Source organism: Pseudoliparis swirei, chromosome 23 (genome assembly GCF_029220125.1).
Source record: "Pseudoliparis swirei isolate HS2019 ecotype Mariana Trench chromosome 23, NWPU_hadal_v1, whole genome shotgun sequence".
Classification (NCBI taxonomy): Eukaryota; Metazoa; Chordata; class Actinopteri; order Perciformes; family Liparidae; genus Pseudoliparis; species Pseudoliparis swirei.
In genome coordinates this window covers 12,538,910-12,561,372 of record NC_079410.1, presented here as the reverse complement: position 1 = coordinate 12,561,372, position 22,463 = coordinate 12,538,910, and the positions used below count along the sequence as shown (strand labels likewise).

The following is a 22,463-nucleotide window of genomic DNA, read 5'->3' as shown; positions in this document are numbered from 1 at the left end:
GCGCGGGTTGTTGTTGTTGTTCTCCTCCGGGCGGAATCAGGGACAGTCCTCCATCTGCCCACTGAACCATGTCATGATGAACTCACCGCCAGTCGCATCCAGAGGAGCTCCAGGCGTCCTCTGAGTTGTTGTTACTCTGTGCCTGTAACACTTTGTCTCACGACTCAATCAGCTCGCTTCATCCAGCTTCCCTTGCAGCTTCGCATATTCTGAGAGATTAGAGCTTCCGGCCTATTTATTTGTTTCAGGCAGTTTACATCCAAACAAAGGGACCACTCTCCTCTGCAGCCAGACATTAACATGTGTATACTGTGCACTGACCTGGTCGACACTTTGATATCAGTTTCAATGGTGATTAATGGCTTTTATTGCTTGAGTAATTAGATCAGTTATGTGATCATTCTTTACACAAGTTGAGTTAATACGCAGAAGTCCGTTGCTGCATGTCCTACAGCAGTTTATACTATAACATAACTCCAGTGTTCATGTCTGTCCGGTACACACTGTTGGTGATTATAACCGACTGTATTGGCTGTTTCAAAATACAGTAGGCTAAGCTACAATGACATGACTACACTGTGAATAATTCAACTATACACTATAAGACTATAGGTATTTAACAATAGGCTATAGTTTACTGTAGTTAAAGGCCCAGGAATGCAAATAGCTTGATGGTGGCGTCAGGGCATTGCTGATAACAAACTGTGTGCCATCAATGTCTATGAAAATAAAAAAACTAAATAAACACTGTAGGCAAACTATACTTGGTACCTACAGGACTATGCAAATGACCTACGCAGCATCTTGACAAGCAAAGATAATAACCATGAAGTGAGCTAAGGTGCTTTTTGGTATTTCTGATGTTGCACAAGCTTATGACAACCTGTTTGGCCTTATATGAACTAAGCTACCCGAAGAAACTTAAATACACTACCGTTCAAAAGTTTGGGATCACCCAGACAATTTCGTGTTTTCCATGAAAACTCACACTTTTATTTATCAAATGAGTTGCAAAATGTATAGAAAATATAGTCAAGACATTGACAAGGTTAGAAATAATGATTTGTATTTGAAGTATTAATTTTTTTCTTCAAACTTTGCTTTCGTCAAAGAATGCTCCTTTTGCAGCAATTACAGCATTGCAGACCTTTGGCATTCTAGCTGTTAATTTGTTGAGGTAATCTGTTGAAATGTCACCCCACGCTTCCTGAAGCACCTGCCACAAGTTGGATTGGCTTGATGGGCACTTCTTGCAGACCATACGGTCAAGCTGCTCCCACAACAGCTCAATGGGGTTGAGATCTGGTGACTGCTGGCCACTCCATTACAGACAGCATACCAGCTGCCTGCTTCTTCCCTCAATAGTTCTTGCACAATTTGGAGGTGTGCTTTGGGTCATTGTCCTGTTGGAGGAGGAAATTGGCTCCAATCAAGCGCTGCCCACAGGGTATGGCATGGCTTGCAAAATGGAGTGATAGCCTTCCTTATTTAAAATCCCTTTTACCTGGTACAAATCTCCCACTTTACCAGCACCAAAGCAGCCCCAGACCATCACATGACCTCCACCATGCTTGACAGATGGTGTCAGGCACTCTTCCAGCATCTTTTCACCTGTTCTGCGTCTCACAAATGTTCTTCTGTGTGATCCGAACACCTCAAACTTGGATTCATCTGTCCATAACACCTTTTTCCAATCTTCCTCTGTCCAATGCCTGTGTTCTTTTGCCCATACCAATCTTTTCTTTTATTGGCCAGTCTCAGATATGGCTTTTTCTTTGCCACTCTGCCTAGAAGGCCAGCATCCCGGAGTCGCCTCTTCACTGTCGACGTTGACACTGGCGTTTTGCGGGTACCATTTAAAGAAGCTGCCAGTTGAGGACCTGTGAGGCGTCTATTTCTCAAACTAGAGACTCTAATGTACTTGTCTTCTTGCTGAGTTGTGCACCGGGGCCTCCCACTTCTCTTTCTGCTCTGGTTAGAGCCCGTTTGTGCTGGGAGTAGTACACACCGCTGAAGGAAATTTTCAGTTTCTTTGCAATTTCTCGCATGGAATAGCCTTCATTTCTAAGAACAAGAATAGACTGGCGAGTTTCACATGAAAGTTCTTTTTTTCTGGCCATTTTGAGAGTCTTATCGAACCCACAAATGTGATGCTCCAGATAATCAACTAGCTCAAAGGAAGGCCAGTTGTATAGCTTATATCTCCAGCATAACTGTTTTCAGCTGTGCTAACATAATTGCACAAGGGTTTTCAAGGGTTTTCTAATCATCCATTAGTCTTCTAAGGCGATTAGCAAACACAATGTACCATTAGAACACTGGAGTGATAGTTGCTGGAAATGGGCCTCTATACACCTATGGAGATATTTCATTAGAAACCAGACGTTTCCACCTAGAATAGTCATTTACCACATTAACAATGTATAGAGTGTATTTCTGATTGATTTAATGTTATCTTCATTGAAAAAAACAATGCTTTTCTTTGAAAAATAAGGACATTTCTAAGTGATCCCAAACTTTTGAACGGTAGTGTATACCTTTGAGGTTTTTCAAATGATCTTTTTAGAGCTGGAGGATGTAAACAACAAACATGTTATCCGTGGTCCATGATCTCAAGGTCAACTTACATACCTAAAAGGTCAACAGACACCATTGAAGGCAAAGCGTTTGAGACCTCCCTCTTGTGTAATATTTTACTTGGAAGAATGTAAAAGGTAACTATGCCACATTAAAATGTCTAAAAACTGCTGACTTGTGCTTTATATTTTGTTGAGTTTTGTTTGATCTACCTAAATAGATGACGGCAACTTTTATGTTTTTTACTTGAACCATTTTTTTTTACATAAAAAAAAATCACTCCTTTGATAGTTTGTTCACTTGTGACATTATGTTGTGATTTAAAGTAGTTTAGCAAATTATAGTCAATCGATTTGTGACAAGACATATTGGTATTTTGATGAAAATGCAACGTTAAGCAAATTAATGAACAAATTAATTTGTCAAGTAAAGTCAACTGATTGTTGCTATAGAGTCAAATACATTTTTAAAGTAAAGTTTTAAAAGTAAAAGTTTTATTTACCAGTAAATTAAAGTCAACTTTACTTTCTTGTTTTAAGGACTTCAAGTCATCATGAGGCTCTGCCACCTGGTGGAAAATATTGTTACAGGAGAGATGGACTCCTGTGTTACATAATCAATTGACTCTAGACTATACAACAAAACATATTTTGTTATGAATCTCTTTATAGGCCATGTCACTTAACCATTGGACAAATTGGAGCATTGACGGATGTCATTGATTTAGAACTTTTAAATTGTCTCAAAATATTCAGTCATTTGCTGAAACACTGTAAAATATATGAAACTATGACAGTCCACCTCTCTATGTTTGCTTGTTTGACTTGACTTATATGAAATATATAAAATCACAAAACTTCTCTTGTCATCTCTCTGTGAAACGTGCGATGAGGAAACAAATAAATAGCCCAAATAATAATACATTAGCACATTTGGATTTGCTGCCCATAGGAAGCACAGACATGCTTGAAAATATCAGTGTGAGACCTTACAACAGAAAGCAGTTTATTATACACATATACATGACAATTAATGCATCCAACATGTCAAATGTGTGGTTATATCAAAAGTCCATTGTGTCGTGCTTTGGAGACCGGCTTATCGTGCATCCTCTCTGGGTTCAGCACAAGGTCATCCAGGACAACTTGCTGAAGAGCACTCTTGCATACAGCCTGATAATAAACGTACTGTTTATGCTGCATGATGGAGCCCCCTGTGGCGCATCGATCCCTCAATGGATCCCGCCCCGAGGGGTGCTCTCACAAACCCAGCAGCTTGTCAATCCATCCCTCAGCATTGTGTTCCTGTTAGCAGATTCTTAAATAGGCGCTGATCTCAAAGGAGAGAGCAGTGTGACCTTAATGAAGGGCATGTCCTCTTCAGAGGCACACATAAAGAGGCCTTTGTTTGTTTTCAGTTGCCTGCATTGTTTATACAGCTACACTTTGAGCTGTAAACCAATCTAAACACACTAAATAATTATCTATAAATATAGAATACAGTGTTGACCAATGTTTTCACACACAAGTCTCAGTGTTTGCATCAATATAGATTGATAGCATTCATATAAAGTTCATAACTTATTTGTGTGCATCTTTATCAACCTCCAGAAACAAATAAAAGATGTCACGGTACAGCGTGATGCAGGGCCTTGTCGTAGTCTCGTCCATATTTTGGCAGCATGCTCCATTAGGGCACCTCAGCAGCACCGCTCTCCTCCGAGAACCTGTCAGGTTATTCACAGCAGGGACTCAGGTCGGGGTCTCGTAGGACGTCTCCTGTCCTGCATTTCTATCGCAGCCTAGCAGCCCTCGGGGGCCGCGCCACAACCCAATTCAGTCCGGAGTAATGTCTCTCCCTGTCTGTCTCTCCATTGTGGGCTTGCTAGATTTTGAGCTATTTTAAACACATCTGTCACATTACAGCATGTTAGTACGAATATTGTGATTTTCCTAATGGCCGAGTCAGATGCAATGATTACATTCAAAAAATCTGAGATCCATACTGATCTTATGTTTCTGAGAAAAGTTTATGTCCCTGTATTGACCGACCCCTCTCTGGCAGATCAATGCTCACTGAGGGATTCATAGATGGCACTGTAAACATCTCTGAGCCACGACGGGGACGATATCTGTTGTTGCCATTTCCCATTGAAGCGTATTTCTGTTGTATCCCAGTGACTGTGTGTTATTCTATGATGTGTGGCTCTCTTGTGTCAAGAGGCAGTTGGGCGTACTCTGAGTCGTTATAGCATTGCGTATTGATTATCATAGCTGAGAGGATAGTATGTTCCCTGAAAGCGGCAGACCATTAACTCTATATCCAGCTGGAATTTATATTCCTCACATTTAGTAAACCCTTTGCCCTCTGTGAGGTTTGTGATGCAATGACTGCACCATAAATATAAACTTCACCAGTAATGTAACTGCATAAAATCCTGATTGGCAATATAATTTGATCAACCAAGCTTGCCTTTAATTAAGAAGACCCGGCACCAATTAAATCATCCTTTCATTAGTGAGATTAACATGCCATCAGAGCAATAGTTACTCTCAGCTGAAAAAGTCTTTTGAAAATGGATTATGAAATTTGACTGACTGCAGCTTGTCACACTTACTAGAACCTCAATCACTTTTGGCAGATATTCTCAGTGGCAACTTCCTGTAGTAATTGACTTATTAGATGACACTGATTGTACAAAACTTAGATACCGTAAACAACGTTTTGCAATCCAGAGATTTTCTGCGTTATGAGTGCCATTCAAACATGAAACTATGTTAATATTGATTGTTAATAGCGCACGACTTTTCCAAAAAAACAAAAAAACAACAACATTAAGCTGAGTCTGTAGTTGGCCAGGAGCCAATGATCAATGCCATGTAACTTCCAAAAGGGAGAAATTCAAAATCAAAGCTGTCGCTATAGCAACGCCCCTGCCAGATTCCACCAATCAATGGAGTACGTGGGGTTGCGAGATGCGCCAGGGAAAGGCCAGCGTCCTACATAAAGAGTGCGGGACAGGGAGCCGGGCGGCACACACGGGGCAACAACACCTTTCTGCGAGCACACAACCAAGGCACAGCAGCAAGAGGAAGAGTCAGGAGAAGAGTGGCACAGAGTAAGGAAGAGAGGCAAGGAATAACTGAGAAGATATGGTTCGCTCATGTGGACAAGGGATCCCTGCCTGGGTCTATGTGGGCACCCTGCTCCTCTTAATCCACTCTGTCACAGTTCGAGGAGGTAAGATATAACCACGGGAATCTGCACTTTCAACTGATTGCTTTCACCTTTGCATCTTTTTTTAAATAATTTGTTGCGTCTTTTTTCATATCCTACATTTTCAGAGAAGCTGTGTTGTTGTATTTGAGTCCAGATTCCCCCATACTGTCAGTGGGTAGTAGGGCACAGCATGAATGCGTGGCTCATGTTCGGCCTCAGGGCAGCGGATGGGTTTTTATCTATATCCTGTCCTCATCTGTCTGCTGGGTGCAGGGAAAGACGGGCAAGTCCATTTGCTGCCTGGCATTGTGCCGGCTCGGTAATACAGTACAGTAAGCACGGAAGGAAAGCATTTCTTGATCTGACTTTGACTCATTTTGACCAAAGCTATTCTAGGCCACATTCCAGTGCTGTCACTTTGGATTCCATTGGAATATCCTCCTGAGCAGACTTGTATAAAACTATATGAAGGGAATGTGTACAAAGAATAATGTGTTCAGTATGTTCAGCTGTTTTCAACTCGAGTAGAAGATACACTGAAATATTCTTAATCATAACTTTTTTAAATATATATATATATTTTGAATAGAATATCTCAGATATGTTTTGCCTTTCAGTATATATAAATATATATGAAAACAGCTCAGCTGGCTCAGGGTACTGGCTGGCTGATTGGAAAAAAGGTTACTTTGATGTGGGGGCGCTTGATTGTGGTAGAGATATGAGGACTGAGACATTCCAGGGAGCCAATGTGCTCCCCCTGTGTCTCATTAGACCCCCAGTAATAGGCCAACAAGGCTGCCGATGGCTGTGGCAGAATGGAAACAGTAGCTTGTCATGCTGAGTCTTTCATGTGTGATTCCAGTTTGTGACTCTTGTACTTTAGGCCCAGAGAAGCAGCCATCTGCAATGGCGCCGCCAACTCAGGATTGTTCTCTAAGCACCTTGTGTCGAGGTTTCCTGAGTCAGCCACCTGGCTTGTTAATCGAGACCACTAGTCTAGTTTTTCCCTGACACGTATTATCAGTTGCAGTTTAGTCGATGAGTGTTGGAGTGCTTTTCCAGTTCTTGCTGTGTCAAAGCACTTGAATTCTGCTGTGAAATATTGGAAGGCCCAGTCAGACTGATTCAAATTACATTGATGAAAATAAGAACGCATTTCAGGTCCAAAAGAATTTCAATTCAATTCATTTTGAATAGCCCATTATCACAAATTACAAATCTGCCTCAGAGGGCTTTGTACACAGACATCCCTGTCCCAGAACCTCACATCGGATCAGGAAAAACTCCCAAGAAATAGAAAAAACCCTTTCACAGAAACCTTCAGGAGAGCAACAGAGGAGGATCCCTCTCCCCAGATGGGCAGGTGCAATAGATGTCATGTGTACAGAAGGAATCATTACAGAGTTACAACACATTCAATGAGTATGACAGAGTATATGAATAGTTGGTAGTGGGCCTGGACCTCGATCCAGACCTCCATGATCCATCAGGCAGATGGAGGTAGAGAGGAGGAGTGGGCGGCCAGCAGGGCCATGGCATGGCAGAATGAAAACTATTTCTGAAAAGAAGCTACAGCTGGCTTGTTTAAATATTGATGCATACACTTTTGTTCGGCTGTGAAGTGCTTTATCATCTTTCACTTTCTTTCCCACAGCTGTCCTGAAGCAGGAGGTGTCATTGGAGGCCACACTGCTGAATCACTCCATGAGTTTGGTGGAACGTATGGAGACCCTGCTGGCTCTGGGGAACGGCAGTGATGTCACACTCCGAGTGCAGACCATCAACACGGATGAGGTGAAGGTGATCCCGGCCCACAGCCTGGTCCTCACGCTGCAGAGCGACGTGTTTGAGGAACTGCTGCTCAGTTGCAACAACAGCGCTGTTGTTTTGAGGGAGACGCCCGACTGTGCAGCTGTCTTTGACAAGTTTGTCAGGTGAGGGGCGGCTCTGATTGTCATAGTTTGTTCAGAGATAATCCGGTTCAATTAAATGGTATCAATCAAGAAACTGTGGAGCTACTTGTAGTTGCTTTTTTTGTTTTCCCAGAAGTATAAAGTTTTGCACCAGTCGGCCTCTCCCTTTTGGAGAAGTGAGAACATCCATCTTGTGTTATATTCTAAAAATACACTCGCTGTTTGTGGCTCACAGTCGAAAATCGGACAGTGTGGGCTTATTTGGTGACTCAGATGTGAGGAGAAAAGACAAGTAGTATGCCTTGTTGTATGGAAATATATATATATATTATATATAAATATATATGTGTTGTGTGTCTTTGGATGACTATTGTAGCTGTGTTTTTCTCTTGCAGGTATCTGTACTGTGGTGACATCTCAGTACGGCTAGATCAGGCCATATCTCTGCATAGGCTGGCCAGCAAGTATCATGTGTGGGGTTTGCAACACGGTCTGACCCAGTATATGACCCAACATCTGCCGAGTGATTCGCCCACCGGCCATGTGATTGGCTGGTACAACTATGCATTACATATTGGGGATGTGGTCCTGCGGGACAGCTGCCTGCAGTACCTGTCCTGGAACCTGTCTTCTGTGCTGCAGAGCGGAGAATGGGGTTCCATCAGTGAGGACCTGCTGCTCTCCTTGCTCCAGCGCTCTGACCTTATTCTGCAGAGTGAGCTGGAGCTCTACGAGGCCCTGGAGGCCTGGATAAGCCAGAACCAGCCTGTCAGTTCGACAGTCGAAAGTGCCTTAAGGGCTGTTCGATACAGCATGATTCCCCCTCAGCACCTCTTCCGTCTTCAGAAGCAATCCCTCCTCCTTCAGAAGCATTACGAGTCCATCCGTGATCTTCTCTACCTCGCTTTCCAATTTCACTCGGCCTCACCTATACAACTGGCCAAGTACTTTGATGTCAACTGCAGTATTTTCACTCCCCGTAACTACCTGTCCACCTCCTGGGGTTCCCCTTGGGTCATCAATAGCCCCCCCCGTGATGACCGCAGTTTCAGCTTCCAGACCCAGCTCGGGCCTAGCGGCCATGACTCCATCAAGAGAGTGACCTGGAACGCCCTTTTTTCCCCTCGCTGGCTCCCACTCAATGCCAGGTCAACCTATACTGAGCTGGGCGCCATGCAGCCTACACGCACAGATGGAGGTCGACCTCGCATCATTGTGACACCAGCCACCTCTAGTCCGGACTTTGCCGGTGTGAGTTTCCAGAAGACCGTGATCGTGATGGCAAGACAGCTAGGAAAAGTGGTGGTGCGTCACGTCTACAACTTCCACCAAAGCACAGAGGAGGCCGGAGATTTCCTGGTGGATGCCGACCTGCAGCGACGTGCATCAGAGTACCTGATTGACAGCTCCCTCCATCTGCACATTGTAATAAAACCTCTCTACCAAACTCTCATTGTTGCTAGAAAGTAAAAAGCAGGAATTTGGTGTGGCCTTATCATCAGTTATACACCCTCCACCCACACTATCATCTCAGAGCACGTGTTTATGCATCCACTCTGTGACATCTCTATTAAGCAAGGTGGTGTTTGCCCCAATAAAGATTAACAATTTAATGGCTCAGCAGTGATTATCGAAGAGATGATGGTTGGTTTTCAAGTATTTTATGCATACTAAGAAGAAAAAAGAAAACAATTATTGAATTGTATTTGTTCAGGTATTCTGCAGTCTGTAGTCTGTGGTCTATGTGATGGTTTGTTGTTTGCATAGGTATTAGAGGAGTTTTGCTTTAAAATAACTGTTGTTATTATTTGTATGCATTTCACTATTCAGCAGTCAAATATAGATATTTTCTTCTTGAAACTTATATCCTGTGACTTACACCAAAATACTTGTTTTGTTGTTTACCTACCAAACTGTGTAAATTGAAGTGCAATCCCATTATCAGTATTCCTTTGTATGCTTTGCTGATTTAGTATGTTTGTTCTTATTTATTGTTATAAATGTTTTTTTATCTAGCTTTAAAATAAACAACACAACTATGTGATTTTCATCCTGATACAAACAAAATGAATAATAAAAGACAATAACATAAAACACGTATCTGTGTTGGCCAATATTAGATCTAAAAATATAAACTGCATTGAACTAGCATCAAGGTATGATCTTACTGTATTTGTTACTCTTATTGTTATGCTAGTTACAGTAGGCTAATTGTTGAAAAGGATCTCGCTCCAGACAAAAATACTCTATACACTATTACAACTACACATCCCATGATGCTTAGCGATAGGCAGGAAATACGTCATTACGTCGTTGAAACCTTCAGCTGTCAGACTTTGGCCACCCTAAAAGTGCAGGTTTTGTTAGCAAACTAACTCGAACTGTACAACCGCGCCGACTTTATTTAAAGTTGTGCATCCATCCGCTTTTCGATCTTTGAGCGCGCGAGCTGGTGATTGGAGCCCGAAGATTGCACGAAGACGAACCGTTGAGTTTTAATCGCTGCCAGTTTTTGCACAAGCCAGCGATCCCGAGCGGGTGTAAGGCTAGATGAAGGGAGGGAGGGAGTAAAAAAAGGCAAAAGTCTTTGTGCTTCCCTTCCCCCTCATCAAAGCAAAGGGGAAATGTCTCTGTCTAAAGGAGGTAAGTGTTTTTTCCCCCTCAAAATCTTTTTTAAACAACCGTGCATACGTCGTAAATATCGATGTGCAGTTTGCGTGGGAGTAGTCTAGTTTAGCAATGTTTGAGAAATGTAACCTTGCCAGGTGGAAAGCTGCATATAGGAGAGGGAGAAGAAGCTAGCCAGCATGTCTTTCGTGCTTTCTATCATTCTTCGAAGTCTCTCGGCAGACATGGTGTCTGAAGGTATTCATCACAGGCGTCATGATAGTGTGCTGCGTTATATTTTGTATTATTCATATTTTAGCTAAAGGCTAGTGTCGCGTCTCCGTTTGCGCTCCCGTGTTGTGGTGCGCTAACTCATAATTTTCACGACAATTAAGGACTTTCGCCAAGCTGTAATTATCAGACAAGTTTCCACTCAGCTCGGAATCACTGCGCTGGGATTAGTTTCTCTCTTTCGGGGAAGTGAAGCACGCTGGGACCACAGGTGTTTTTCGGCCTCCTGTCTCGCAACTGATCGATTGTCTTTCTGCCCATTGTGTTAGGCCGGTGTGTTTTAATTTAATTTTTATTAAGCTCTACGTCCGTGTAAATGTTTTTTTTCTTCACATTTTTTATGGTTTTGGAAATTATTTGTTCTTTTTTAAACAGGCGGTAATGCAAAGGAGCCATGGCGCTATCGTACCCTTGGCTTCCGCCAGTCTGTGCGGCGTAATCACGTTACACGGTTGAATAAAATACACATGTACAAATCAAGGTTCTTCCTTTGCGTCACGCAGGCACGCGCACGCACACACACATGATGATCTCAATTTACCTTTCGAGTTCACCGCTTGTGCTGTTACACAATCATACTAGCGTTACCATGGTCGGGAGTACACACTGTTTTGAGAGCGCTGTGCAGATTGGCTGCGTGCTGCTCGAGCACACAGCCTTTGGCCTACCATGGCATGTTTTGACTTGCAGCACCAATACCGAGTGCAGTCTCTCTTTGTTGACAGTTCACCGGCTGCACGCAGATACTCTATAGCTGCCACACAGGTTCTGTGCTGTAATTACTGTGTGCAAAAACTACTGTGTCTTTTTGAAAGTTCTGAAAGTCTTTCTTTTAATTTTTCTGGCCTCTACGAGGAGTTGGTCTAAGTGCATTGCAGGGCTGCTCAGGGCATTGCTGAGGCATGTCAGGAGATTTGGTTCTCCCGAAGAGCACCGATAGGATCGCGTGGAAGATTATATGTGCATGAGTCATCCTTTTCTGTACATGGACCCACTCTGGAGCTGGAGCTTCCTGATGGTGACTCGCCACACAGCTATTGACACTTTGATCACATGCACAATCCAGACATTCTTGTTCACATTACATTTTGCACTCTGGGTAGTTTCTCCCTGACCATCTTTTGGTTTCCAGACATTACTGCATTTCCTTTAGGGGAAAAAAAGAAAGGCTGCTATTGATAACTTCTACACAGCGTCAGCAAAACTGTTGATTTCTGAAGAAAAATGCAGGATGCAACTTGTGCTATATTTAGTTATAAAATGCGGTTTCAGTGCCCTTATTGATATAAATGTCACATTTCAGGATACACCACTGACCATATCATGAGTACAAGCATGCACTGGGAATAGTGTCTGTATAGTATGTTTGCTGTGCGGCCTTCATACACTTAGCCAGCAGCAGAAGCTGATGTAATAATAATTGCACTATTGTGTGTGAGTTTGAGAACCGGGCAGGTCTTACAGCAGAGAGCTGTTGTGAAGCTGGCCTCCATTTGCCCGAACTGGGATAGTGAGCAGCCAACGAGCCAAGTGAAGTGACATCATTTTTACCAAAGGGTCCTGACAGTTGTCGTGTTTTAAGTGGATGTGTCCAGACCGTCTGTGAGTCATATCCCACAAAACACTCCTGGCTACAGGGTCACTGCACACACCACACACTGCTACCTGAGAGGAACTAGTATTTTTTTTAACTCTATAAATGTTTACAAGGGAATATGTCTCGCAATGACTCAAACCTACTAGTAACTGAAGAACTGCATGTGTATAGTTTTAGTATTTTGATTTATTTATAGATATCCTGAACAGCTTTGCTTGTCCGATGTTCTTGCACTGCTCTGCTCATGTGCTGCAGTAATGTTGGTGCTTGAACAAAAGGCTGTCTTATTAGTCAGGTCATTGGAAGGCTTTGAGTGCTCGTACTTTCTCCCACACGGAGGAAACACAACATCTATTTTTGACTGAGTATGTGTGAGTAACACTTGAATCTCGCCCGACCACATGCGACTACGTCCAGATACTGTCGGCCTACTTTAGGGCGGCAGCACAAAATTTACCCGTCTGACGCTTCCACAGAAATCTAAAATCTTTGACACTTCCCTTCCAGTTAAATCTAGCAAGGAGGGGTTTACCCAATCATACTTCCTCCACACTGGAGTACTGTGACTCACTCGATGGCAAACACGAGCTCACCGTCATAATGAGAGCTGGTGCATTTGTTTCCGAAATGAAGGCGCTCGTGCATGAAACCAGTTTCTGTGAACCGGTGTCGATGAATTGAGAACAGAAGAATAACCAGCCAGGTCTCAGCCGTCACTCCCTCCCAGTGGGTGAAGTTGTGGCCAAGTCGTCGTGCACAGGGGAAAGGGTCAAGACAAGTGTTCTGGTTTTCCCCCTCGACAAGAGCGAACATGCTGAACAAGAAACGTTGAGTCGGTGTTCCTGTGCAGCTTCTCGTCAGCCCGGTAGCTGTGTCATCTTGGCACGGACTCGCGGCCCCTTGTGGGAAGTCCCAGCGGCTGCTGGTGAACTGTTTATGAATGGACTGCCGCCACTGGTTCACACAGAATGGTCCCGGAGCTGCGCAGTTTAACGGCACCTTACTCCAGATTTGGAAATAAGAGCCAAACGGTTGATGGCAGTTATAACAGGAAAACATTTTTTTTTTATCTCCCCCCTCTTTACCATTTGAGTCATAATACCAGTGTCGATTAGTCATTTATTCCACCTTCTCCCGATTGCAGGGCCTCCGCTTTGAGCACACCTAATCTCCAGACAGATAACCGATCATGTGCTGCAGTTTTGTATCGGAGGCAACTGGAAATTGATCGTAACCTTGACACTCCCTTACTACCGGAGTGGATTGGAATCCCCATTCGTCGGACCAATGTGGATCTTTAAAAACAATTCCATTTAGTTTGCACTCAAAGGCCTGTTTTAGGAGTTAGGGTCTCTGTTGTGGCAAAGCTCTAATCCCAGAGTAATGTTGTAAACAGGCTCACAAGAGTCTGTCAGTGTGAAGTTTATTTGCCTTTAGTCTCTCAACAAAGCACTTAAAAGCACACTAGCTTGTGGTTGCTACTAAATACAGCTTTATTGATCCCGCGATGTTTAACATTCAATTCAATTCAGTTTATTTGTATAGCCCAATTTCACAAATTACAAATTTGTCTGAGTGCTTTACAATCTGTACACATAGACATCCCTGCCCCAAAACCTCACATCGGATCAGGAAAAACTCCCAAATAACCCTTCAGGGGGAAAAAAAGGGAAGAAACCTTCAGGAGAGCAACAGAGGAGGATCCCTCTCCAGGATGGACAGAACAATAGATGTAATGTGTACAGAAGGACAGATTTAGAGTTTAAATACATTCAATGAATATGACAGAGTGTATGAATAGTTCATAGTAGGCATATTCCACGATGGAGACCTCCACGATCCATCAGGCAGATGGAGGTGGGGAGGCGAAGTAGTAATTTTCTTTCTGATTTCCTGTCTCCAAGGGAAGAAGAAGAACCCTGGGCTGAAGCTGGCCAAAGAAGTCTTTGCACAGCCCCAACCACCAGCAGCAGCGTAAGGCTCTTTGTTGTGTTTGTGTTTTACAGTGGGCTAGTGACTGCAGCACGACCATCTGAAGAGGGTCTCAAAATCAGACCCAGGGCGGTAAAAAAATGTCTGGACCAGTAAACTAGCCCTTTATGTTATTGCAGCCGTATCGTATCGGTGAATGTCGACCGATACGGAAAACATACAGAAATGTAGCACTGACTTTGATCAATGTTTGCTTCAAGTTAATCATATAGATTGCACTAATAAACATGCACATTTCCTCTGAAAGTGTGACTATTGAATAACTGAGCATTGTGAAATTACAAGTGACCACACACTGTTCTCTCTCCCTGCAGGCCCCCTCGAGATCTGGACTCGAAAGCGTGCGTCACAATTGGAGATCGGGTAAAGATGGCGCTGTATTCCTCTGAAACATGCTGTTTGTTTTCCCCGAACACACACACACACACACACACACACACACACACACAAACACACACTAATGCAACTTCCTCACTGTCCAGAACTTTGTGGTGAAGGCCGATGACTTGGAGCAGAATGAAGAGCTGGGCCGGGGAGCGTACGGGGTCGTGTACAAGATGAAGCATGTGCCCAGCGGTGTTATCATGGCTGTCAAGGTGGGCTGCTAAAAAATAAATAAATATACACTTTTATTAATCTCCAAGGGGAAATTAGTTCTCTGCATTTAACCCATCCTTAGTTATTAAGGAGCAGTGGGCTGCAGTGATGCGCCCGGGAAGCAACTGGGGGTTCAGTGCCTTGCTCAAGGACACTTCGACTTGCAACTAATGGGGAGAGCGGGGATCGAACCCACAACCTTGCGGTTGCAGGACGGCCCTCTTACCCCACTGAGCTACAGCCGCCCCACTCGGGTTACCTGAGCTGCTCACGCACGGGGCTTTTCAAAAATAGTGCCATGACTCATAGATGCGTTCAACATATGAGCTCAACTTGTGGACATGTGGATGAGATCCATCGGATCTATGACATGTTGTATTGAGAGGAGTGTGGGGGGGAGGGGGGGTGGGATTAAGACACTGGACACCATTTGATTTGAGCTACATCTGCCCCCTGCTGACACAGAGGATTCGTGCCACCGTTAACACTCTGGAGCAGAAGAGGCTTCTGATGGACTTGGACATTTCCATGAGGACGGTGGACTGCTTCTTCACGGTGACCTTCTATGGCGCCCTCTTCAGAGAGGTGAGTAAACTGTGACTCGTGTGAGCTCCCCGCATATGTTATGTTAAGTGTGAGAGATCATCGTGTTTTTTTTTTTTTTTTTTTTTTTTTTTTCAGGGGGATGTTTGGATCTGTATGGAGCTGATGGACACGTCTCTGGATAAGTTCTATAAGAAGGTTACTGAGAAAGGCAAAAACATCCCCGAGGACATCTTGGGCAAGATCACAGTAGCAGTACGTCCTGTCTCATATTTTACATTATAGGCGTCAAGATATCAAACGTGTTTACGTGTGCATTTAAAGGAATAGTACAACATTTCAGTTTGTGTCTGAGAGCAAGTCCAATATTTGTTTACATGTCTGTTTCAACAAACCAAGGCAAATTCTGCAGTTACTTTTAATTTTCTCTCGACAGATTGTCAAGGCATTAGAGCACCTGCACAGTAACTTGTCAGTGATACACAGAGGTAATCCCATCATCCTCGGCGTGTACACAGTTCAGTTTCCTGTTGATGTTTCTCATTGTTGTCTTGCTGTGTTCTCCCTCATCATTGTGCCAACAATGTCTCTCCAGATGTGAAGCCCTCCAATGTTCTGATCAACACTCAGGGCCAAGTGAAGATGTGTGACTTTGGCATCAGTGGCCACCTGGTGGACTCTGTGGCTAAAACAATAGATGCAGGCTGCAAGCCCTACATGGCGGTAAGTGGGGACTGGGAAAGAGACTAGTTGACATTTTAGGAAGGAATTCTCTAGAAATTAACCAAGAGATTTCCCGTGTCTGAGAACAAATTGACATCCACTGTCTAGGAGGATGTTAAAGTGGTACGGCACACTTAAACCATGTTTGTTTGAGCTGTAAACTAAATGTCTCTATTTTGATCAAATACATCAATCTAATGATCTAATGACATTTATATGTTTTTTTAAATGTTGACATCAAACATCTTGCTGTTATGAAGGAATGGAGTTTCACAAAACCAGCGTGTAATTTAAAAACGCATTTTAGCCAAATTATATGTTCTTCCCCAAGTATCCCTATTGTCTTTAACATGTCTTTTTTTAAATTGTTAATAGGAGTTTAATTCATATGAAAATGATTTAATTTATTATCATAATTAGTTTTTTTCTCTCTGTCGTTTCATGTATAGAAAATGCATTATTGAAAGTTTATAAAGCCTTCATACAAATTGGAGTATAATTCTTTTAATGATTTTCAGGACTCAAAATGTTGCACTTTCTATTTCAGCCTGAGCGCATCAACCCTGACCTCAACCAGAAAGGCTACAGTGTCAAGTCAGACATATGGAGTCTGGGTATCACAATGGTGAGTATGGTTGGATCTCAAAATGTGTGTCTTAATACCATTTGTGGCATTCTAGGCCAATTAATCCATGTTTCTTTGCTGCTCTACTCATGTTATTTAATTTAAGTGTGGATAAAATCATTGTTGAAGCTCACACTGTTTGGCCTTCCAGCTTATACATTATAATGTGTATCCACTGTGTTGCTGCTATGAGCTTATTTCATTTCAGATAATAAATGCACTAAACTAGGGCAAGGTGATAATTCAATATGATAATTTATCAATCTTTCAGTGCAATCTTATCGCGATTACATCCCATATCGTGATGTCATCATGCACAAATGTCGGTTAAAATAAATTGTGAGTAACATTTCCAACAGTAGTGTGCAGGATTATTTATTTAATGTTCACTTAGTCTTATGTAATGACATTTTGTTCATGCCCCCACGACAGCGGCGTCCGGCTTGCTGGTGCCGCTCCCGTGAACTCGGTATCTTAGGAGCACGTTTGGCAGAAACGTTCATTTGGCTCAAGGATGAAGTGATCAGAATTTGGACCACGAGGCATTGATTTTAGTTTCCACTCTAGTCTCATGTGATATGTGTCAAAATGCATGACGAGGAATAAAACATACCAGAGCCCAGCGGTGAGAGTTGAGCCGCTTTCTATTCCGCCGGCTCTCAGGTCGGGCTGTGGTGAGCAGCGTGGTTGTTTTCACATGGATGCTGTTTCAACGATATAAAACTCCTGGTTAGTCAACACTCCCAACAAAAGACGTATTTTGTCACCGCAATAATTACAAGATAATTACCACATTTCCTAAAATATATTTTTCCGAGTCATGGTGACCGTTGACGGGTTTGATACCTGTGCCATGTTGACGGCAGATCAGGAGATCCGTGCTGTTCTCTATTATCATATCGTACGGTTTACAGATTTATATCATTTTACATTAGATTATATTACATGTCATTTAGCAGACGCTTTTATCCAAAGCGACTTACAATAAGTGCATTCAACCTAGAGTACAAACTAAGAACAACAAGAATACAGAAAGTAACATTTCCTCAACATAGTCGAACTACAAAAGTACCATAATAAGAGCTATTTAAGTGCTAATCTGTGTTTTAGTCCAGATATAGTCGGAAAAGAGGTTTCCACGAGAATCTCTTTATACAAAATTCAAATGGTGGTGAACTTTTTGATTATTTTCTGATTGTTAAAACAGTTTGTGTTGCAGCCGGTGAAGGTGATTGTTATTCCCCGAGCGTTATCAGCATGTTGAATCAGTTTTCTGTCTCCTAGACTGAGCTGGCCATTTTGAAATTCCCCTACGACTCATGGGGAACCCCGTTCCAGCAGCTCAAGCAGGTGGTGGACGAGCCGTCTCCACAGCTGCCCGCCGACCGCTTCTCCCCCGAGTTTGTAGACTTCATCTCCCAGTGGTGAGTCACACACCCGATGGCGAATGTGTCGACCTTCCTCAACGCAATGCTCCTGATTCGCCTAATTGTAAAAATACAAAAAAGAGAGAACGCAAATAAAAGTGTCAGTGAGTCCCAGCAGGGGTCAGTGTTTGCTCGGTTTACTGAGGCGGTGGTGACACAATTGGAGCTGATGTTTGTAACTTGACTATCTTTAGATGTGTTCTTATTTGGGAATTTCACTTATACATGTGTCTCTTTTTGTTTTCACAGCTTAAGAAAGAAGCCAAATGAGAGACCTGCTTATACCGAATTAATGGTTAGTAGTTTCATAATACTTTTTTCTTCCCCCGAAATGACAACAACACACATATTATTACGTGTCGTGGTACTTTGCCCCGATCGACATCGTAAAGATCAGTTTGCTCTGGTTCTTGCTTTTGGCCACCAGAGGCCAGACTTCCCCAGTTAACCCATTGACACTATGTTGTGTGTAATTAAGTCATCAGTTTTTAGTTTTGTTTAAGAACATGTCTTTTTCTTGTTTTCACGCAGGAACATCCGTTTCTCATCATGCACGACTCCAAAGACACAGACGTGGCCACTTTTGTCAAAGTCATCCTGGATGACTGATGGGCTCCCTGCGGGCCCGAGCCCATCGGGTCAGGTGGGACTTCTCAGCAAACAAACCAACGGCCCACCTGCCTTGCTTAATAATTTTTTTAAACTCACTGGAACGACACTCTCAAGCCCCCACACACAACAAGGTGTGACCGAAAGACTGACGGCAGCATTGGAGTGGGAGAGTGGTGGTAGTATGAACTCTACGGTCAGAAACCAACTGGGGAGGTTTAATTCGCTCCTCCGAAGCTTCCCGTGTGTGCGATTATTCAACATGACAAATATGAACTGAACCAGATTTGTTGTTCTTTGTTTTATTCTTTTGCCCCGCAGCCCCTTTTTTATCTCTTTCTCCTCAGAACAGACAGAGCCAGCCATCATTTCTATTTGTGACGCATATTGTATGATTACTTTGAATATCATCTGCAAAACCAACAGTTAATGTGTATCTTGTGTATTGAAATCTATATTTGCATATGTGTTTGTACGTTTTCTCATTATACGAAGTTTTGATACTGTATATCGTCGACATGTGTGAATTGTACCGGACTGGGGCCTTATTGTCAGGTGACATCAGGTGAACAGTTCAACCTGGTTCTGCTCTGCGGAGGTCGGTCAGTGCAGATGCTGCAGTTGTCGCTCCAGAGCGATTATAAAACTTTAAAAGAAATGTCAAAGGTCACTTTCTGTACGTGACGAGTTGCAAGTCATAACGGGGGAATGCAACGCATCCCTTCTCACCTGATCCCATTGTGATGCAAGCTGAGGGTCTTCACGCAGTGACCCCTCTGTACTCGTCTTCTTTCGTGGGTATTAACGAGTCGGCCTCAGTGCTGCCGTTGTTACTACCTGGAAGTATTCAGAGGTTGCCTGATCGAGCTCACAGCTTTATCTCTTTGTGTAAATCGTTCTCATGAATTCCTGTTAATTGTGTTTTTCCTCTTTTTTTGGACTCGTTCTGTCCTTCATTTTGATTTGATCTTCGCAGCAGTTATACTCATCCCTTTGCCTTCAGGTCTCAATTCTGGAGTCAACATAGTCTTTTCATGTGATATGATTCACTTATGTATTTTCTTTCCCCCCGATTCCCTGTTATGCATTACACAGACAGTATGTTCGGGAAATAATTTATATGTTGATGATGTAAATACTACCAACTTTTCTTTAATTTTTTAAAATGTGATATGGCAATGTCATAACTTGGCAGTGCAGATGGGTGGTAGAGTGTTTGGTAGTTTAATGCAGTGTGACGTACATCCCACCCCACCACCACACACACACACACAGGGCCAGCTGACTACCGTACACCTATTTTGGACTGATGTGCTGTCAAGCGCCACCGCCCCATTTAATTTTCCCCATGTCGTACTCTCCTTGAGTGCCGGACCGAGAGCCTTTTCTCAGTCCATAGTGGGCAGCCATTATCTCCTGTGTCAGACCGTGCTATGCAGAGCCCTTCGCCTTGGACACGCCATGGGGCCCTCGCCATGAGGCCCTCGCCATGTGGCGGTTTTGCCACTCCAAGTGTTCAGAGACGCTGATGGTGATGACGGCGAAGATAGCGACGATGACTGCTACGCCTCTGTTCATGGCTAGTGCTCATCACCCTCTGGTTTACACTGTAGTGCAACCTTTACAAGTCAGTAAGTTAGGAGTATTTTTTTTAAAATTGTGAATAATAAGGGAAAGCTAGCAACATCACAAAGAAGCTGCTATTCTTTGTTTCTTTTTTTTGTCAGTCTTCTTTGGATGGCCATTCCCTTGGTGTGTAAAATGCTGATTTTGCGCCGATCACAATGAGAATGGAACACTTGCTCTACCTCTTACTCCTTCACTCTATTTGCCACCTTTTCATTGGGTGTGACCGACGAACTTGAACTATGGAAAGACAAAAAAATAAAGGCTTTATTGTTCAGTATGTCCGTTTTTTAGCTTTCCTTTCATGATTGATTTAGCAATCAAAGGAGTCGTAGTTGTTCATGTGTCTAATGCTGAGATTACAACACTGTCCACGTTTAACGGATAAGGCCGTGTTTTAATTGTTATTGCCAAGAAAAAGAAGAAAAAAACACTGAAATATAACGTGAAAAATGCTGTTCCCCTCGAAGGTTGCAACGTAAGCTAAATCTGCTGCCCCAGTGATGGCTATCAATAATTGTAAAAGCCTTCAAACTCATGAAGTTACTGGGCGCCTTGGGTTGTATCTCACTGGTGGCTCATGCAAGGCTGATTCAGGCCGTGTGCCCGATTAATCAGCAGATGAAAGTAGTTCAAATACACAGTTGATTCCCGTTTGAGAGAATGCGTATAAAAACCATACAGTGCCCAGCTTTTTTCTTTTCTTCAAATTTTTCATCCTCTCGCATGTGATACTGTAAAGAAGATATGGTGTAATGAAAGTGATTGGAAATGGTACACCTGGCTTTAGTACATGACCACGGTAACTTAAGCCCTCTTGCTGGGCGATACACAGCCTTTTCTCTCAACAGATTTAAGCCTGAACCCGATTTTCAAATCTAGATATTACTATCTTTTTATATCCCAGTATGCTTGTTACAGCAATATTACAGTTTCCATTTATGTAAACATCCTTATGCAAGTGCACAGCGGTGTACACGCACTTCTTTTGAAGTTGTGGATCTTCCGGACGTGTGATGAATAGAGAGAAGAATCTCATTTTGATGGCTCTTTCTGAGTGCTTTTTCCCCCCGTGAATGTTAACAGAGTTTAACAAAAGCTTACTTTGAGTGGACTACTCTGCTCTGAGTGTGTCTGTCAAAGACGGGTGGATGACTTCATGCCAGGATGACAAAATGCAATGCCATGTAGACTGCAGGCATTGAGCCATGTGTTGTGCAGACGAGTGGTTTGTCAGCCAAACTAAAGAGACTCTTCTTCAGGAAACAAGGCCTTTGATCACGATGATTGCATAATGCCGCTCAAAAGATCGGCGTGTGAGTGAATAAATAGGCAACATCCAGTTGAATTACTGTCCCAATTCAATGTGGACTGTGATGCAGAAGTGACTCTCAACCCCTCTGACCTGCAGATGGGCCTTTTTGGAAGCCAGCAGGGAAGCTGTGAAAGTGAATGGTTGGATAATTATGGCTTGTTTTGTACACATTAACAAATGGATGTTAAAAATTGAAAGAAAAGTTGTCGATTGTACCTCAGGACATGTACTTCAATGCACTTGAATACCCTTTGGTGCACTTCAATTATATGAAGGCATACTTTACATATTAAGAGTTTACATACAAACATTTGCCAGTATAGAAACTAGTTAAAATTAACTCCCAGCTGCAGCAATAAAATTATACTTCCAACTAAATGTGTCAGCAATAATAATCCGATAATATAACATGAGTAATTCAATGTTTGATACTGAAAAACAGCATCAGAATGCAACAATAAATCAATTTGAGCTATTTAGTCTTTGATCATAACATTTTTTGGGAAAAATAAGTGTGAGGCGTTAATATCAAGACATTGTATCTTTGTTCAAATACAGTGAAACATAGTGTATGTAGTTGAATGTGTGCTACAAGAAAATGAAAACTAGTTCAAATAAAGGCTCGATGTGAGCAAGGTGTTATGGACAGGTGGTAAAGTTACTGCATGTATTCCATTTTTTCAAAATTCAAAAGGTTCATTCTTAGTGCAATGCCAGTTTCTAGTCTGTTTCCAGCCTTAAACAGGTGCATACGAGACAGAGAGATGATACTGTGGTTAGTTATCAACCCCTTTGAGCA

The 22,463-nt window shown here is 42.7% G+C and overlaps 2 protein-coding genes across 2 annotated transcripts; both read left to right on the top strand.

Annotated features, from left to right (window-relative positions):
* Positions 1 to 5,648: 5,648 nt before the first annotated feature.
* btbd17b (BTB (POZ) domain containing 17b) lies at positions 5,649 to 9,806 on the top strand. The gene is made up of 3 exons (XM_056407474.1): positions 5,649 to 5,817; positions 7,454 to 7,733; positions 8,108 to 9,806. Exons 1-3 carry the CDS (start codon positions 5,730 to 5,732, stop codon positions 9,180 to 9,182), a joined length of 1,443 nt encoding a protein of 480 aa, XP_056263449.1. The 5' UTR covers positions 5,649 to 5,729; the 3' UTR covers positions 9,183 to 9,806.
* Positions 9,807 to 10,046: 240 nt separating this feature from the next.
* On the top strand, positions 10,047 to 20,629 carry LOC130188772 (dual specificity mitogen-activated protein kinase kinase 6-like). Its single transcript, XM_056407249.1, has 12 exons — positions 10,047 to 10,355; positions 14,112 to 14,181; positions 14,514 to 14,562; positions 14,682 to 14,795; positions 15,262 to 15,381; positions 15,478 to 15,594; positions 15,776 to 15,827; positions 15,935 to 16,062; positions 16,610 to 16,687; positions 17,972 to 18,111; positions 18,364 to 18,409; positions 18,646 to 20,629. Exons 1-12 carry the CDS (start codon positions 10,337 to 10,339, stop codon positions 18,721 to 18,723), a joined length of 1,011 nt encoding a protein of 336 aa, XP_056263224.1. The 5' UTR covers positions 10,047 to 10,336; the 3' UTR covers positions 18,724 to 20,629.
* Positions 20,630 to 22,463: the final 1,834 nt, after the last annotated feature.

Bases quoted from the DNA above. Each gene is read 5' to 3' on its own strand.
- btbd17b (XM_056407474.1), top strand. From the start codon at position 5,730: ATGGTTCGCTCATGTGGACAAGGGATCCCTGCCTGGGTCTATGTGGGC. The intron at 5,818-7,453 runs GTAAGATATAAC...TCTTTCCCACAG, and splicing joins CTCTGTCACAGTTCGAGGAG to CTGTCCTGAAGCAGGAGGTG. The intron at 7,734-8,107 runs GTGAGGGGCGGC...TTTCTCTTGCAG, and splicing joins GTCTTTGACAAGTTTGTCAG to GTATCTGTACTGTGGTGACA.
- LOC130188772 (XM_056407249.1), top strand. The intron at 14,182-14,513 runs GTAAGGCTCTTT...CTCTCCCTGCAG, and splicing joins CCCCAACCACCAGCAGCAGC to GCCCCCTCGAGATCTGGACT. The intron at 15,595-15,775 runs GTACGTCCTGTC...TTCTCTCGACAG, and splicing joins TGGGCAAGATCACAGTAGCA to ATTGTCAAGGCATTAGAGCA.